Here is a 20477-nt window from a genome sequence, read left to right as displayed (position 1 = left end):
CCACCCACCTTCCAACTAAACTAAAGTCACCCACCAGCCAACTAAACTAAAGCCACCCACCAACCAACTAAACTAAAGTCACCCACCCACCTCCCAACTAAACTAAAGTCACCCACCTTCCAACTAAACTAAAGTCACCCACCAACCAACTAAACTAAAGCCACCCACCTTCCAACTAAACTAAAGTCCCCCACCAACCAACTAAACTAAAGCCACCCACCAGCCAACTAAACTAAAGTCACCCACCAGCCAACTAAACTAAAGTCACCCACCTCCCAACTAAACTAAAGTCACCCACCTTCCAACTAAACTAAAGTCACCCACCAGCCAACTAAACTAAAGCCACCCACCAGCCAACTAAACTAAAGTCACCCGCCCACCTCCCAACTAAACTAAAGTCACCCACCTTCCAACTAAACTAAAGCCACCCACCTTCCAACTAAACTAAAGTCACCCACCTTCCAACTAAACTAAAGTCACCCACCTTCCAACTAAACTAAAGCCACCCACCAGCCAACTAAACTAGTCACCCACCCACCCACCAGCCAACTAAACTAGTCACCCACCAGCCAACTAAACTAGTCACCCACCAGCCAACTAAACTAAAGCCACCCTCCAACCAACTAAACTAAAGTCACCCACCTCCCAACTAAACTAAAGTCACCCACCTTCCAACTAAACTAAAGTCACCCACCTTCCAACTAAACTAAAGTCACCCACCAGCCAACTAAACTAAAGTCACCCACCAACCAACTAAACTAAAGCCACCCACCTTCCAACTAAACTAAAGTCACCCACCAGCCAACTAAACTAAAGCCACCCACCAACCAACTAAACTAAAGTCACCCACCCACCTCCCAACTAAACTAAAGTCACCCACCTTCCAACTAAACTAAAGTCACCCACCAACCAACTAAACTAAAGCCACCCACCTTCCAACTAAACTAAAGTCCCCCACCAACCAACTAAACTAAAGCCACCCACCAGCCAACTAAACTAAAGTCACCCACCAGCCAACTAAACTAAAGTCACCCACCTCCCAACTAAACTAAAGTCACCCACCTTCCAACTAAACTAAAGTCACCCACCAGCCAACTAAACTAAAGCCACCCACCAGCCAACTAAACTAAAGTCACCCGCCCACCTCCCAACTAAACTAAAGTCACCCACCTTCCAACTAAACTAAAGCCACCCACCTTCCAACTAAACTAAAGTCACCCACCTTCCAACTAAACTAAAGTCACCCACCTTCCAACTAAACTAAAGCCACCCACCAGCCAACTAAACTAAAGTCACCAACCAACCAACTAAACTAAAGCCACCCACCAGCCAACTAAACTAGTCACCCACCCAACTAAACTAGTCACCCACCAGCCAACTAAAGTAGTCACCCACCAGCCAACTAAACTAGTCACCCACCCACCAACTAAACTAGTCACCCACCCACCAGCCAACTAAACTAGTCACCCACCAGCCAACTAAACTAGTCACCCACCAGCCAACTAAACTAGTCACCCACCCACCCACCCACCAGCCAACTAAATTAGTCACCCATCAGCCAACTAAACTAGTCACCCACCAGCCAACTAAACTAAAGTCACCCACCAGCCAACTAAACTAAAGTCACCCACCTTCCAACTAAACTAAAGCCACCCACCAACCAACTAAACTAAAGTCACCCACCAACCAACTAAACTAAAGTCACCCACCAGCCAACTAAACTAAAGCCACCCCCCTCCCAACTAAACTAAAGCCACCCACCCACCCACCAGCCAACTAAATTAGTCACCCACCAGCCAACTAAATTAGTCACCCACCAGCCAACTAAACTAGTCACCCACCAGCCAACTAAACTAAAGCCACCCACCAGCCAACTAAACTAAAGTCACCCGCCTCCCAACTAAACTAAAGTCACCCACCCACCCACCAGCCAACTAAATTAGTCACCCACCAGCCAACTAAACTAAAGCCACCCCCCTCCCAACTAAACTAAAGTCACCCACCAGCCAACTAAACTAAAGTCACCCGCCTCCCAACTAAACTAAAGTCACCCACCCACCCACCAGCCAACTAAATTAGTCACCCACCAGCCAACTAAACTAAAGCCACCCCCCTCCCAACTAAACGAAAGTCACCCACCAGCCAACTAAACTAAAGCCACCCCCCTCCCAACTAAACTAAAGTCACCCACCAGCCAACTAAACTAAAGCCACCCACCCACCAGCCAACTAAACTAAAGCCACCCACCCACCCACCAGCCAACTAAATTAGTCACCCACCAGCCAACTAAACTAAAGTCACCCACCAGCCAACTAAACTAAAGCCACCCACCCACCCACCAGCCAACTAAATTAGTCACCCACCAGCCAACTAAACTAGTCACCCGCCCACCTCCCAACTAAACTAAAGTCACCCACCTTCCAACTAAACTAAAGCCACCCACCTTCCAACTAAACTAAAGTCACCCACCTTCCAACTAAACTAAAGTCACCCACCTTCCAACTAAACTAAAGCCACCCACCAGCCAACTAAACTAAAGTCACCAACCAACCAACTAAACTAAAGCCACCCACCAGCCAACTAAACTAGTCACCCACCCACCCACCAGCCAACTAAAGTAGTCACCCACCAGCCAACTAAACTAGTCACCCACCCACCAACTAAACTAGTCACCCACCCACCAGCCAACTAAACTAGTCACCCACCAACCAACTAAACTAGTCACCCACCCACCCACCCACCAGCCAACTAAATTAGTCACCCATCAGCCAACTAAACTAGTCACCCACCAGCCAACTAAACTAAAGTCACCCACCAACCAACTAAACTAAAGTCACCCACCAGCCAACTAAACTAAAGCCACCCCCCTCCCAACTAAACTAAAGCCACCCACCCACCCACCAGCCAACTAAATTAGTCACCCACCAGCCAACTAAATTAGTCACCCACCAGCCAACTAAACTAGTCACCCACCAGCCAACTAAACTAAAGCCACCCACCAGCCAACTAAACTAAAGCCACCCACCCACCCACCAGCCAACTAAATTAGTCACCCACCAGCCAACTAAACTAAAGCCACCCCCCTCCCAACTAAACTAAAGTCACCCACCAGCCAACTAAACTAAAGTCACCCGCCTCCCAACTAAACTAAAGTCACCCACCCACCCACCAGCCAACTAAATTAGTCACCCACCAGCCAACTAAACTAAAGCCACCCCCCTCCCAACTAAACGAAAGTCACCCACCAGCCAACTAAACTAAAGCCACCCCCCTCCCAACTAAACTAAAGTCACCCACCAGCCAACTAAACTAAAGCCACCCACCCACCAGCCAACTAAACTAAAGCCACCCACCCACCCACCAGCCAACTAAATTAGTCACCCACCAGCCAACTAAACTAAAGTCACCCACCAGCCAACTAAACTAAAGCCACCCACCCACCCACCAGCCAACTAAATTAGTCACCCACCAGCCAACTAAACTAGTCACCCGCCCACCTCCCAACTAAACTAAAGTCACCCACCTTCCAACTAAACTAAAGCCACCCACCTTCCAACTAAACTAAAGTCACCCACCTTCCAACTAAACTAAAGTCACCCACCTTCCAACTAAACTAAAGCCACCCACCAGCCAACTAAACTAAAGTCACCAACCAACCAACTAAACTAAAGCCACCCACCAGCCAACTAAACTAGTCACCCACCCACCCACCAGCCAACTAAAGTAGTCACCCACCAGCCAACTAAACTAGTCACCCACCCACCAACTAAACTAGTCACCCACCCACCAGCCAACTAAACTAGTCACCCACCAGCCAACTAAACTAGTCACCCACCCACCCACCCACCAGCCAACTAAATTAGTCACCCATCAGCCAACTAAACTAGTCACCCACCAGCCAACTAAACTAAAGTCACCCACCAGCCAACTAAACTAAAGTCACCCACCTTCCAACTAAACTAAAGCCACCCACCAACCAACTAAACTAAAGTCACCCACCAACCAACTAAACTAAAGTCACCCACCAGCCAACTAAACTAAAGCCACCCCCCTCCCAACTAAACTAAAGCCACCCACCCACCCACCAGCCAACTAAATTAGTCACCCACCAGCCAACTAAACTAGTCACCCACCAGCCAACTAAACTAAAGCCACCCACCCACCCACCAGCCAACTAAATTAGTCACCCACCAGCCAACTAAACTAAAGCCACCCACCAGCCAACTAAACTAAAGTCACCCGCCTCCCAACTAAACTAAAGCCACCCACCCACCCACCAGCCAACTAAACTAAAGTCACCCACCAGCCAACTAAACTAAAGCCACCCACCTCCCAACTAAACTAAAGTCACCCACCAGCCAACTAAACTAAAGTCACCCGCCTCCCAACTAAACTAAAGTCACCCGCCTCCCAACTAAACTAAAGTCACCCCCCTTGCTTAAACTTTTTGTGTTACTTTGAAACAGACACCAATGATTCCAGCTCTGAGGCAAGCCAAGTGACGGTATCCATAGTAACATGATGTAATCCAGAAAAAAACATTTTTGGGGAGGATTGTCAGAGAAAAGTCCATTATGAATTCAGCTTTGATCTAATGCAGCTACTGCAAAGCCTTAGTCTGTAATCAACTCAGCTGGGAGCCTGGCACATAGATTTGTACTGAAATTGCTTTGGGATGCAGGTGTGTTTGGGGTAAACAAAATATTTTGTCTACTTACTCATAGAAGGTGGTCCATCCGTTGTTGTTACTCTTCGTTGCCAGTAACGAGGAGCTCCCGTGATAGGTCATCATAGCCAGCTCCTGCCCCTGAGCAGCGATGGTCTTCAGGGCGTTGTTGGTCCCAATGGTGAACCAGAAAGTCTGTCCATCAGGCACCATCAACCACAGAGGCATGCCTGTTGTATCCCTCCTGATCAATCAATCAATCGATCAATCAATTAATTCATCAAACTGCATGTACAGTGTATATAGCATATTTCTGACAACAAATTAAGTTCAAAGTGCTTAACAAATAAACTAATAAAAGGTGAAAAATAAAAAAAACAATATGTCATCTAGACAAACATAAAACTAAGATAACAATTGAATTAGTAAAATAACAGACTAGCGTAGCAATAACATAGATAGATGAATAGATAAAAGCAGGACACCTGATGGTCACTATGTTGTTGTTCTGATCCGTGATGCTGGCCAGGTCTCCCTCTCCGGAGTAGGTCAGGTTATAGAGGTCATCCCCAGTGGTCAGACTCTGAGTATAGATGTGACTACCATTGGAGTCAAAGAGATAGAGTTCATCGCTAATGGGGGAGGAGACCTCGTACATGCTGAGAGGGTTCAGGTAAGGCTTGTTCCGTCGGACGGAACGAATACGGATGTTGCCAAGGTCGGCGATGAAGAGTTCACCATCAGGGGAGACAGCCAATGAAGACGGGGCGTTGACTTTGGCATCTTTTGCGTAGCCATCGTCGCCGGAGTAACAGTCACAGTTAGCGTCGTTAGTACAGTCACAGCCGCTGGGCGCCCCGGCCACCAATGAAATCTCTCCGTTGGTGGACACCTGAAATTTACAGGAAATGTTTACATGCGAGTAAAAGATTCTCCGTCTTGTCCGGACAGAGAGTATTACAGTGCGTTTAACGATCATGATCATTGCAAGTAAAAAAGTAAAACAGTAAAATAGTAGTCTAGGTAATCAATCAATCAATCTAATGTATTTACAAAGCCCTTTTGACATCAGCTGAGATCTCAAAGTGCTGTACAGAAACCCAGCCTAAAACCCCAAACAGCAAGCAATGCAGATGTAGAAGCACGGTGGCTAGGAAAAACTCCCTAGGAAAGGCAGGAACTTAGGAAGAAACCTAGAGAGGAACCAGGCTATGAGGGGTGGCCAGTCATCTTCTGGCTGTGCTGGGTTGAGATTATAACAGATTATAAAGGGTTATCTTGTGAGACTGGGTAAATCCAGGTATGATGGACCCAGGTAAGTCCAGGTATGATGACCCAGATAAATCCAGGTATGATGACCCAGATAAGTCGAGGTATGATGACCCAGATAAGTCGAGGTATGATGACCCAGATAAGTCCAGGTATGATGACCCAGGTAAGTCCAGGTATGATGACCCAGATAAGTCCAGGTATGATGGACCCAGATAAGTCCAGGTATGATGACCCAGGTAAGTCCAGGTATGATGGACCCAGATAAGTCCAGGTATGATGACCCAGGTAAGTCCAGGTATGATGACCCAGGTAAGTCCAGGTATGATGACCCAGATAAGTCCAGGTATGATGACCCAGGTAAGTCCAGGTATGATGGACCCAGATAAGTCCAGGTATGATGACCTAGGTAAGTCCAGGTATGATGACCCAGATAAGTCGAGGTATGATGACCTAGGTAAGTCCAGGTATGATGACCCAGATAAGTCGAGGTATGATGACCCAGATAAGTCGAGGTATGATGGCCCAGATAAGTCGAGGTATGATGGCCCAGATAAGTCGAGGTATGATGACCCAGATAAGTCCAGGTATGATGACCCAGATAAGTCCAGGTTTGATGACCCAGACAAGTCCAGGTATGATGACCCAGGTAAGTCCAGGTAAAAGTAAGAAGTTGTTTCTCTATCTCACCTGTCTCACACGGTTGATCTTCTTCTCGTCTGACTCAGAGATATACAGGATGCCATTGTGAGAGACGGCGAGAGCGTTGGCAGACACCAGGGTGGCGTGGACGGCCACCTTGCTGACCAGGAAGTGATCCAGGCCGGGCACCTGGCAGTGCATGGGCCTCCCTGCCACGATACGCACCTGGTGGTTACATTTGACATTTGAATCATTTAAATGTATCAGACGGTCCAATACTCTTATCCAGAGGGCATTACAATCAGTGTATTCAACTTACGTAGGTAAAACAACCACATATCACAATATTTTCAAGTAAAGTCTAGTATAGTACAGTCTAGTGTTAAGTGTTTTGTTTCCTCACCTGGTGGTTCTCAGAGATCTGCAGTACCACATTGTTATCCAGGACGTACAGAGAGTTATCCATGGGACTGACAGCCAGGTCTGTGGGCCACTCCAGACGCACCTACAGAGGAACAGACACACAACGTAGAGAGAGTTATCCATGGGACTGACAGGTATGATGAGAGGTCAACAACAGACAGTAGAGGTGTGAGGAGAGGTCAACAACAGACAGTAGAGATGTGAGGAGAGGTCAACAACAGACAGTAGAGATGTGAGGAGAGCTCAACAACAGACAGTAGAGATGTGAGGAGAGACAGGCAGACAGACAGACAGACAGACAGACAGACAGACAGACAGACATACAGACACCAGACAGACAGACAGACAGACAGACAGACAGACAGACAGACAGACACCAAACCATGTGAGGACAGGTGCTTCAGGTCCAAAACTGAAAGCATGTTTGTATCGATCTACACATTTTTCACATTCATCTGAGAGGAAAACAAAAGCCCTGGGGGGGGGGGGGGCGGGGGGCGGGGGGCGGTGGGGGGCAACAAGAGTTGTTGAGAAGCATTTATAGGACCGGTAGATCGTGTTGAAAACATCCAGCTATCTCGTAACAGCTCCACAGGCCTGGGAGCTAAAACCATTTCATTTAGGGAGGAGATATACTATCGCCACACCTCAGCCCTCCACCTCTCACAGTGGATGTCTCTCTCAGCTGTGGGTCATTAATTTGTTAATGGAAAAAAAACACGGCGGGAGGTAAAGTCCTTGAAGAGAGAAAATGGAGGACTACTTATGAAATGAAAGGCACTGCTCACCTCCAGCCTCCCAAATTATGACTTATTGTTATGAAAATAATAGCCCCCCCACCACCGCCCCCGCCTCTCTGAGGAGAGCAGTATGAAGCGTCGTATTTCAATAGCAGGGCTGGGAACAGCAAAAAGGAAGAGGTCTTCATTTACTGGGAAATAGAACGAGCATTTCTCGATGCCTCGGACAGCTTATTACGACACGAGAGCTGGATGATTTGGATTCCTCATCCTACAACTGGGAAATAGAACAACGCAGGATCAAATGACCTTGCAATGACTACACCTGAGTAATCTTTCCTAGTGGGTCGGGTTAATGCAAAGTTCTTAAACCTCCAACCTCAGAAAATGATTGGGGAGCAATCCCTAAAGTATAAACTAATACGTTAACATAGTGGTAAATTATGTTATGAACTTGGCTTCGTCAAACAGAAATCCATACTCAATTTAAGATAATACTTTGAAGAGTATTTTATAGACTGTGTATAAAGTAAAACAAGTAAACACAGCAGGAGAAAATCCTGCAGAATCCAAACACCGTGAGAGAGAGAGTATATCACGGTGACTGTCTATAGAGGAAGATACAGGGTTATGATTTGGTCACAAAGTGGGTTCAACCTTCAACTGACAATAGTTAAACAATACATCAGCAAAACATGGATGAAAAACTTAAAATCGCTGACTTGTGGATTAAAATGGCCCGGGGGAAATACTTTCTAACTGATAAATGTGAAATAGGCTCAGGATGCCACGTTAAATTCCACTTCACAAGCTGATCCCAACAGCTCTGCCTGCATTCTACAAGCCTCCAGCCTCCTATAAAAACACAGAGAGCTAGCCCTCCCCAACCAACCCCCCCCCCCCCCCCCCCAACCCATCTCCTTCTCCCCATCGCAACCCCAACGTTAAGAACTAGGCCTCCCCCAACCCAATCCCCTTCTCCCCATCCCAACCCCAACATAAATATCTAGACCTTCCCCCAACCACAACATAAATATCTAGACCTTCCCCCCAACCACAACATAAATATCTAGACCTTACCCCCAACATAAATATCTAGACCTTCCCCACAACCACAACATAAATATCTAGAACTTCCCCCCAACATAGATATCTAGACCTTCCCCCCAACATAAATATCTAGACCTTCCCCCCAACCCAAACATAAATATCTAGACCTTCCCCCCAACCCCAACATAAATATCTAGACCTTCCCCCCAACCCCAACATAAATATCTAGACCTTCCCCCAACCCCAACATAAATATCTAGACCTTCCCCCCAACCACAACATAAATATCTAGACCTTCCCCCCAACATAAATATCTAGACCTTCCCCCCCAACCCCAACATAAATATCTAGACCTTCCCCCCAACATAAATATCTATACCTTCCCCCCAACCACAACATAAATATCTAGACCTTCCCCCAACCCCAACATAAATATCTATACCTTCCCCCCAACATAAATATCTAGACCTTCCCCCCAACCACAACATACATATCTAGACCTTCCCCCCAACCACAACATACATATATAGACCTTCCCCCCAACCACAACATAAATATCTAGACCTTCCCCCCAACCACAACATAAATATCTAGAACTTCCCCCCAACATAGATATCTAGACCTTCCCCACAACCACAACATAAATATCTAGAACTTCCCCCCAACATAGATATCTAGACCTTCCCCACAACCACAACATAAATATCTAGACCTTCCCCCCAACCACAACATAAATATCTAGAACTTCCCCCCCAACATAAATATCAAGACCTTCCCCACAACCACAACATAAATATCTAGAACTTCCCCCCAACATAGATATCTAGACCTTCCCCCCAACATAAATATCTAGACCTTCCCCCCAACCCCAACATAAATATCTAGACTTTCCCCCCAACCACAACATACATATCTAGACCTCCCCCCAACCCCAACATAAATATCTAGACTTTCCCCCCAACCCCAACATAAATATATAGACCTTCCCCCAACATAAATATCTAGACCTTCCCCCCAACCACAACATAAATATCTAGACCTTCCCCCCAACCCCAACATAAATATCTAGACCTTCCCCCCAACATAAATATCTAGACCTTCCCCCCAACCCCAACATAAATATCTAGACCTTCCCCCCAACATAAATATCTAGACCTTCCCCCCAACCACAACATAAATATCTAGACATTCCCCCAACCCCAACATAAATATCTAGATCTTCCCCCCAACATAAATATCTAGACCTTCCCCCCAACCACAACATACATATCCAGACCTTCCCCCCAACCACAACATACATATCTAGACCTTCCCCCCAACCACAACATAAATATCTAGACCTTCCCCCCAACCACAACATAAATATCTAGACCTTCCCCCCAACCACAACATACATATCTAGACCTTCCCCCCCAACCCCAACATAAATATCTAGACCTTCCCCCCAACCACAACATTCATATCTAGACCTTCCCCCCCAACCCCAACATAAATATCTAGACCTTCCCCCCAACCCCAACATAAATATCTAGACCTTCCCCCCCAACCACAACATAAATATCTAGACCTTCCCCCCCAACCACAACATACATATCTAGACCTTCCCCCCAACCACAACATACATATCTAGACCTTCCCCACAACATAAATATCTAGACCTTCCCCCCAACCACAACATACATATCTAGACCTTCCCCCCAACCACAACATAAATATCTAGACCTTCCCCCCAACCACAACATAAATATCTAGACCTTCCCCCCAACACCAACATAAATATCTAGACCTTCCCCCCAACCACAACATACATATCTAGACCTTCCCCCCAACCACAACATAAATATCTAGACCTTCCCCCCAACCACAACATAAATATCTAGACCTTCCCCCCCAACCCCAACATACATATCTAGACCTCCCCCCCAACCACAACATACATATCTAGACCTTCCCCGAAACCACAACATACATATCTATACCTTCCCCCCCAACCCCAACATACATATCTAGACCTTCCCCCCAACCACAACATACATATCTAGACCTTCCCCCCAACCACAACATACATATCTAGTCCTTCCCCCCCAACCACAACATAAATATCTAGACCTTCCCCCCCAACCACAACATAAATATCTAAACCTTCCCCCCAACCACAACATACATATCTAGACCTTCCCCCCCAACCCCAACATAAATATCTAGACCTTCCCCCCAACCACAACATAAATATCTAGACCTTCCCCCCCAACCCCAACATACATATCTAGACCTTCCCCCCAACCCCAACATAAATATCTAGACCTTCCCCCACAACCCCAACATACATATCTAGACCTTCCCCCCCAACCCCAACATACATATCTAGACCTTCCCCCCCAACCCCAACATACATATCTAGACCTTCCCCCCCAACCACAACATAAATATCTAGACCTTTCCCCCCAACCACAACATACATATCTAGACCTTCCCCCCAACCACAACATACATATCTAGACCTTCCCCCCAACCACAACATAAATATCTAGACCTTCCCCCCAACCACAACATAAATATCTAGACCTTCCCCCCCAACACCAACATAAATATCTAGACCTTCCCCCCAACCACAACATACATATCTAGACCTTCCCCCCAACCACAACATAAATATCTAGACCTTCCCCCCAACCACAACATAAATATCTAGACCTTCCCCCCCAACCCCAACATACATATCTAGACCTTCCCCCCAACCACAACATACATATCTAGACCTTCCCCCCAACCACAACATACATATCTAGACCTTCCCCCCCAACCACAACATAAATATCTAGACCTTCCCCCCAACCACAACATAAATATCTAGACCTTCCCCCCCAACCCCAACATACATATATAGACCTTCCCCCCAACCACAACATAAATATCTAGACCTTCCCCGCCAACCACAACATAAATATCTAGACCTTCCCCCCAACCCCAACATAAATATCTAGACCTTCCAACCCAACCACAACATACATATCTAGACCTTCCCCCCCAACCACAACATAAATATCTAGACCTTCCCCCCCAACCACAACATACATATCTAGACCTTCCCCCCCAACCCCAACATAAATATCTAGACCTTCCCCCCAACCACAACATAAATATCTAGACCTTCCCCCCCAACCCCAACATAAATATCTAGACCTTCCCCCCAACCCCAACATAAATATCTAGACCTTCCCCCCAACCCCAACATAAATATCTAGACCTTCCCCCCAACCCCAACATACATATCTAGACCTTTCCCACAACATAAATATCTAGACCTTCCCCCTAACCCCAACATACATATCTCGACCTTCCCCACAACATAAATATCTAGACCTTCCCCCCAACCCCAACATACATATCTAGACCTTCACCACAACATACATATCTAGACCTTCCCCCCCAACCCCAACATAAATATCTAGACCTTCCCCCCAACCACAACATACATATCTAGACCTTCCCCCCAACCACAACATACATATCTAGACCTTCCCCCCCAACCCCAACATTCATATCTAGACCTTCCCCCCCAACCACAACATACATATCTAGACCTTCCCCACCAGCCACAACATAAATATCTAGACCTTCCCCCCAACCACAACATAAATATCTAGACCTTCCCCCCAACCACAACATACATATCTAGACCTTCCCCCCAACCACAACATAAATATCTAGACCTTCCCCCCCAACCCCAACATACATATCTAGACCTTCCCCCCCAACCACAACATACATATCTAGACCTTCCCCCCCAACCACAATATACATATCTAGACCTTCCCCCCAACCACAACATAAATATCTAGACTTTCCCCCCAACCACAACATACATATCTAGACCTCCCCCCCCCAACCCCAACACACATATCTAGACCTTCCCCCCCAACCACAACATAAATATCTAGACCTTCCCCCCCAACCACAACATACATATCTAGACCTTCCCCCCCAACCCCAACATACATATCTAGACCTTCCCCACAACCCCAACATAAATATCTAGACCTTCCCCCCAACCACAACATAAATATCTAGACCTTCCCCCCCAACCACAACATAAATATCTAGACCTTCCCCCCAACCACAACTTACATATCTAGACCTTCCCCAAAAACCACAACATAAATATCTAGACCTTCCCCCCAACCACAACATACATATCTAGACCTTCCCCCCCAACCACAACATAAATATAAAGACCTTCCCCCCAACCACAACATAAATATCTAGACCTTCCCCCCAACCACAACATAAATATCTAGACCTTCCCCCCCAACCACAACATAAATATCTAGACCTCCCCCCCAACCCCAACATACATATCTAGACCTTCCCCCCAACCCCAACATACATATCTAGACCTTCCCCCCCAACCACAACATAAATATCTAGACCTTCCCCCCAACCACAACATAAATATCTAGACCTTCCCCCCAACCCCAACATAAATATCTAGACCTTCCCCCCAACCACAAGATACATATCTAGACCTTCCCCCCAACCCCAACATAAATATCTAGACCTTCCCCCCAACCACAACATAAATATCTAGACCTTCCCCCCCAACCCCAACATACATATCTAGACCTTCCCTCCCAACCACAAGATACATATCTAGACCTCCCCCCCAACCCCAACATAAATATCTAGACCTTCCCCCCCAACCCCAACATACATATCTAGACCTTCCCCCCAACCACAACATAAATATCTAGACCTTCCCCCCAACCACAACATAAATATCTAGACCTTCCCCCCAACCCCAACATAAATATCTAGACCTTCCCCCCAACCACAACATAAATATCTAGACCTTCCCCCCAACCCCAACATAAATATCTAGACCTTCCCCCCAACCACAAGATACATATCTAGACCTTCCCCCCAACCACAACATAAATATCTAGACCTTCCCCCCAACCACAACATAAATATCTAGACCTTCCCCCCCAACCACAACATAAATATCTAGACCTCCCCCCCAACCCCAACATACATATCTAGACCTTCCCCCCTAACCCCAACATACATATCTAGACCTTCCCCCCCAACCACAACATAAATATCTAGACCTTCCCCCCAACCACAACATAAATATCTAGACCTTCCCCCCAACCCCAACATAAATATCTAGACCTTCCCCCCCAACCACAACATAAATATCTAGACCTTCCCCCCCAACCCCAACATAAATATCTAGACCTTCCCCCCAACCACAACATAAACATCTAGACCTTCCCCCCCAACCACAACATAAATATCTAGACCTTCCCCCCCAACCACAAGATACATATCTAGACCTCCCCCCCAACCCCAACATAAATATCTAGACCTTCCCCCCCAACCCCAACATACATATCTAGACCTTCCCCCCAAACCCAACATAAATATCTAGACCTTCCCCCCAACCCCAACATAAATATCTAGACCTTCCCCCCAACCCCAACATAAATATCTAGACCTCCCCCCCCAACCCCAACATAAATATCTAGACCTTTCCCACAACATAAATATCTAGACCTTCCCCCCAACCCCAACATACATATCTAGACCTTCCCCCCAAACCCAACATAAATATCTAGACCTTCCCCCCAACCCCAACATAAATATCTAGACCTTCCCCCCAACCCCAACATAAATATCTAGACCTCCCCCCCCAACCCCAACATAAATATCTAGACCTTTCCCACAACATAAATATCTAGACCTTCCCCCCAACCCCAATATACATATCTAGACCTTCCCCCCAACCCCAACATAAATATCTAGACCTTCCCCCCAACCCCAACATAAATATCTAGACCTCCCCCCCCAACCCCAACATAAATATCTAGACCTTTCCCACAACATAAATATCTAGACCTTCCCCCCAACCCCAACATACATATCTAGACCTTCCCCCCAAACCCAACATAAATATCTAGACCTTCCCCCCAACCCCAACATAAATATCTAGACCTTCCCCCCAACCCCAACATAAATATCTAGACCTCCCCCCCCAACCCCAACATAAATATCTAGACCTTTCCCACAACATAAATATCTAGACCTTCCCCCCAACCCCAACATACATATCTAGACCTTCCCCACAACATAAATATCTAGACCTTCCCCCCAACCCCAACATACATATCTAGACCTTCCCCCCAACCACAACATACATATCTAGACCTTCCCCCCAACCAAAACATACATATCTAGACCTTCCCCCCCAACCACAACATACATACCTAGACCTTCCCCCCCAACCCCAACATAAATATCTAGACCTTCCCCCCCAACCACAACATACATATCTAGACCTTCCCCCCAACCACAACATAAATATCTAGACCTCCCCCCCAACCACAACATACATATCTAGACCTTCCCCCACAACCACAACATAAATATCTAGACCTCCCCCCCAACCACAACATAAATATCTAGACCTTCCCTCCAACCACAACTTACATATCTAGACCTTCCCCAAAAACCACAACATAAATATCTAGACCTTCCCCCCAACCACAACATACATATCTAGACCTTCCCCCCCAACCACAACATAAATATCTAGACCTTCCCCCCCAACCACAAGATACATATCTAGACCTCCCCCTCAACCCCAACATAAATATCTAGACCTTCCCCCCAACCCCAACATACATATCTAGACCTTCCCCCCAACCACAACATACATATCTAGACCTTCCCCACAACATACATATCTAGACCTTCCCCCCAACCCCAACATAAATATCTAGACCTTCCCCCCAACCCCAACATAAATATCTAGACCTTCCCCCCAACCCCAACATAAATATCTAGACCTTCCTCCCAACCCCAACATAAATATCTAGACCTTCCCCCCCAACCCCAACATACATATCTAGACCTTCCCCCCAACCACAACATAAATATCTAGACCTTCCCCCCCAACCACAACATAAATATCTAGACCTTCCCCCCAACCCCAACATACATATCTAGACCTTCCCCCCCAACCACAACATAAATATCTATACCTTCCCCCCCAACCACAAGATACATATCTAGACCTCCCCCCCAACCCCAACATAAATATCTAGACCTTCCCCCCAACCCCAACATACATATCTAGACCTTCCCCCCAACCACAACATACATATCTAGACCTTCCCCACAACATACATATCTAGACCTTCCCCCCAACCCCAACATAAATATCTAGACCTTCCCCCCAACCCCAACATACATATCTAGACCTTCCCCCCAACCCCAACATAAATATCTAGACCTTCCCCCCAACCCCAACATAAATATCTAGACCTTCCCCCCCAAACCCAACATAAATATCTAGACCTTCCCCCCAACCCCAACATAAATATCTAGACCTTCCCCCCAACCCCAACATAAATATCTAGACCTTCCCCCCAACCTCAACATAAATATCTAGACCTTCCCCCCAACCCCAACATACATATCTAGACCTTCCCCCCCAACCCCAACATAAATATCTAGACCTTCCCCCCAACCACAACATAAATATCTAGACCTTCCCCCCAACCACAACATACAGTGGCTATAGTGCACTACTTTTTTTATCACAGGCTTGTGAAAGTATTCCACCTCCTTGGCCTTTTTCCTATTTTGTTGCTTTACAACCTGGAATTAAAATAGATGTTTGGGGGGGGGTTTATTATTTGATTTACACAACATGCCTACCACTTTGAAGATGCAAAATATTTTTTATTGTGAAACAAACAAGAAATAAGGAAAAAAAACAGAAAACTTGATCGTGCATAACTATTCACAACCTCAAAGTTAATACTTTGTAGAGTAACCTTTTACAGCAATTACAGCTGCAAGTCTCTTGGGGTATGTCTCTATAAGCTTGGCACATCTAGCCACTTGGATTTTTGCCCATTCTTCAAGGTGAAACTGCTCCAGCTCCTTCACGTTGGATGGGTTCCACTGGTGTACAGCAATCTTTAAGTCATACCACAGATTCTCAATTGGATTGAGGTCTGGGCTTTGACTAGGCCATTCCAAGACATTTAAATGTCTTAAACCACTCAAGTGTTGCTTTAGCAGTATGCTTAGGGTCATTGTCCTGTTGGAAGGTGAACCTCCGTCCCAGTCTCAAATCTCTGGAAGACTGAAACAGGTTTCCCTCAATCATTTCCCTGTATTTAGCGTCATCCATTATTCCTTCAATTCTGACCAGTTTCCCAGTCCCTGCCAATGAAAAACATTACCACAGCATGATGCTGCCACCACCATGCTTCACTGTGGGGATGGTATTCTCTGGGTGATGCGAGGTGTTGGGTTTGCGCCAGACATAGCGTTTTCCTTGATGGCCAAAAAGCTCAATTTTAGTCTCATCTGACCAGAGTACCTTCTTCCATATCTTTGGGGAGTCTCCCACATGACTTTTGGTGAACACCAAACGTGTTTTTTTCTTTTTTCTTTAAGCATTGATTCTTTCTGGCCACTCTTCCGTAAAGCCCAGCTCTGTGGAGTGTACGGCTTAAAATGGTCCTATGTACATATATTCCAATTTCCGCTGTGAAGCTTTGCAGCTCCTGCAGGGTTATCTTTGGTCTCTTTGTTGCCTCTCTGATTAATGCCCTCCATGCCTTGTCCGTGATTTTTGGTGGGTCGGCCCTCTCTTGGCAGGTTTGTTGTGGTGCGATATTCCTTCAATTTTTTAATAATGGATTTAATAGTGCTCCGTGGGATGTTAAAAGTTTCAGATATTGTTTTATAACCCAACCCTGATCTGTACTTCTCCACAACTTTGTCCCTGACCTGTTTGGAGAGCTCCTTGGTCTTCATGGTGCCCCTTGCTTAGTGGTGTTGCAGACTCTGGGGCCTTTCAGAACAGGTGTATATATACTGAGATCATGTGACAGATCATGTGACGCTTTAACTAATTATATGACTTCTGAAGGTAATTGGTTGCACCAGATCTTATTTAGGGGCTTCATAGCAAAGGGGGTGAATACATATGCACACACCACTTTTCTGTAAAAAAAAAAAATATTGAACTATTTTGTGTATGTCCATTGCATGAAATCCAAATAAAAATAGATTTAAATTCCAGGTTGTAATGCAACAAAATAGGAAAAATGCCAAAGGGGATGAATACTTTTACAAGGTACTGTAAATTGCTAGGCCTACCCCCCAACCCCAACATAAATACAACACTCAATAGTCTGCCTCAGACTGGTCGAATTCCAAACGGTACCCTATTCCCTATGTAGTGCCTTGTGGCCCCTGGTCAGACCAAGCACACTACATAGGAATAGGGTGCCGCTGTTGACACATCCTTCAGCCTCCCAACACAGCAGGTTCCAGGAAAACACTTCCTGGAGAATGTTCACCGACCGATGACACACGTCGGCATGAGGTATTACCAGCCAGTCAGCCATTTTGAAATTTAGCAGACCAATGCTGCTTCCATATTTTAACTGATTTCTGGGGGGAGCCATCAGTTCAGTCTTGACTCAAACTTTGTGCTCAGTCTTCATTCCCAGCCTCTGGGCTACTTTCAGATCTCCTTGCTAGGTCTGGCATGGCACCCTATTTCCTATGGGGGCCCTGGTCAAAGGCAGTGCACTATATAGGGAATAGGGTGCCATTTCAACCAGCACTGAGCTGGGGATGTCTGACATCCTATAACCATTCTCCCTCCTCAATCCCTTCAGACAGAGGTAATTTATACAGTAAGACATAGGTTGGTGCCCGCATAGAGAATAGGGTGCCATTTAGGATGCAGACTACACTACCTCTAGGTACCTCTGTTCCCCCTCTACTCTTCTCTCTCCTCCTCCTCTCTTATCCTCTAGGTACCTCTGTTCCCCCTCTACTCTTCTCTCTCCTCATCCTCTCTTATCCTCTAGGTACCTCTGTTCCCCCTCTACTCTTCTCTCTCCTCCTCCTCTCTTATCCTCTAGGTACCTCTGTTCCCTCTCTACTCTTCTCTCTCCTCCTCCTCTCTTATCCTCTAGGTACCTCTGTTCCCCCTCTACTCTTCTCTCTCCTCATCCTCTCTTATCCTCTAGGTACCTCTGTTCCCCCTCTACTCTTCTCTCTCCTCCTCCTCTCTTATCCTCTAGGTACCTCTGTTCCCCCTCTACTCTTCTCTCTCCTCATCCTCTCTTATCCTCTAGGTACCTCTGTTCCCCCTCTACTCTTCTCTCTCCTCATCCTCTCTTATCCTCTAGGTACCTCTGTTCCCCCTCTACTCTTCTCTCTCCTCATCCTCTCTTATCCTCTAGGTACCTCTGTTCCCCCTCCACTCTTCTCTCTCCTCATCCTCTCTTATCCTCTAGGTACCTCTGTTCCCCCTCTACTCTTCTCTCTCCTCATCCTCTCTTATCCTCTAGGTACCTCTGTTCCCCCTCTACTCTTCTCTCTCCTCATCCTCTCTTATCCTCACAACAAACAAACAGGACAGACAGAGACAGTTAGAGACAGACACAGACAGACAGACAGACAGACAGACAGACAGACAGACAGACAGACAGAACCAGACAGACAGACAGACAGACAGACAGACAGACAGACAGACAGACAGACAGACAGACAGACAGACAGTGAGATAGACAGAGACAGACAGAGACAGACAGAGAGACAGACAGACAGACAGACAGCGAGACAGACAGACAGCGAGACAGACAGACAGACAGACAGACAGACAGACAGAACCAGACAGACAGAGACAGACAGAGACAGACAGCGAGACAGACAGAGACAGACAGAACAGAAAATGTATTGACTCTGGGAATGAGAGGAGGACGAGGAGAAGGAGGAGAGGATTTAACATTTCTTAAAACCTATTTCCTGTCAACACTGGTGGTTGAATATTTAATGAGTGTGGAAGTGGCGAGGCAGAGGAAGCTGATGAGGCTCAGGAGAGATGAGATGGTATATGCTGGCTGGCTGGCTGAAAGGGGTTTTCACACCGACAGACCGCCAAAGAGATGAGTGATGAGAGGGATCGTTCCCAAGCCCCTCTTCACACATTCTGTAACCCAAGCACACCCCACACCACCTACCCTCTGACTACACCCTCAGACACCAACACAGGGACAGACGGTCACTAAAACTGAACCCTCTAAAACCATCTAGTTGTATTATAACTCTCTGGGTGAGGAACACCCTCTAAAACCATCTAGTTGTATTATAACTCTCTGGGTGATGAACTCCCTCTAAAACCATCTAGTTGTATTATAACTCTCTGGGTGAGGAACACCCTCTAAAACCATCTAGTTGTATTATAACTCTCTGGGTGATGAACTCCCTCTAAAACCATCTAGTTGTATTATAACTCTCTGGGTGAGGTACTCCCTCTAAAACCATCTAGTTGTATTATAACTCTCTGGGTGATGAACTCCCTCTAAAACCATCTAGTTGTATTATAACTCTCTGGGTGATGAACTCCATCTAAAACCATCTAGTTGTATTATAACTCTCTGGGTGATGAACTCCCTCTAAAACCATCTAGTTGTATTATAACTCTCTAGGTGATGAACTCCATCTAAAACCATCTAGTTGTATTATAACTCTCTGGGTGATGAACTCCCTCTAAAACCATCTAGTTGTAATATAACTCTCTGGGTGATGAACTCCCTCTAAAACCATCTAGTTGTATTATAACTCTCTGGGTGAGGAACACCCTCTAA

General features: G+C 46.2%; 1 protein-coding gene across 1 annotated transcript in view; it reads right to left on the bottom strand.

The window, feature by feature from the left end:
• The window catches only part of LOC139548337 (teneurin-4), a gene marked incomplete at its 5' end in the record, with an annotated part of 289854 nt that overhangs the window by 113324 nt on the left and 156053 nt on the right, over positions 1–20477 (bottom strand). Inside the window, 4 exon segments of the mRNA XM_071357954.1 lie at positions 4719–4910; positions 5152–5558; positions 6626–6802; positions 6981–7082. Of these exon segments, the coding sequence (XP_071214055.1) occupies positions 4719–4910; positions 5152–5558; positions 6626–6802; positions 6981–7082 (878 nt within the window).

The sequence above is a fragment of the Salvelinus alpinus genome, chromosome 21, assembly GCF_045679555.1.
Source record: "Salvelinus alpinus chromosome 21, SLU_Salpinus.1, whole genome shotgun sequence".
NCBI classification, from domain to species: Eukaryota; Metazoa; Chordata; class Actinopteri; order Salmoniformes; family Salmonidae; genus Salvelinus; species Salvelinus alpinus.
Note: the sequence above shows the minus strand (reverse complement) of the source record. Positions and strands in the feature narration are given on the sequence as shown.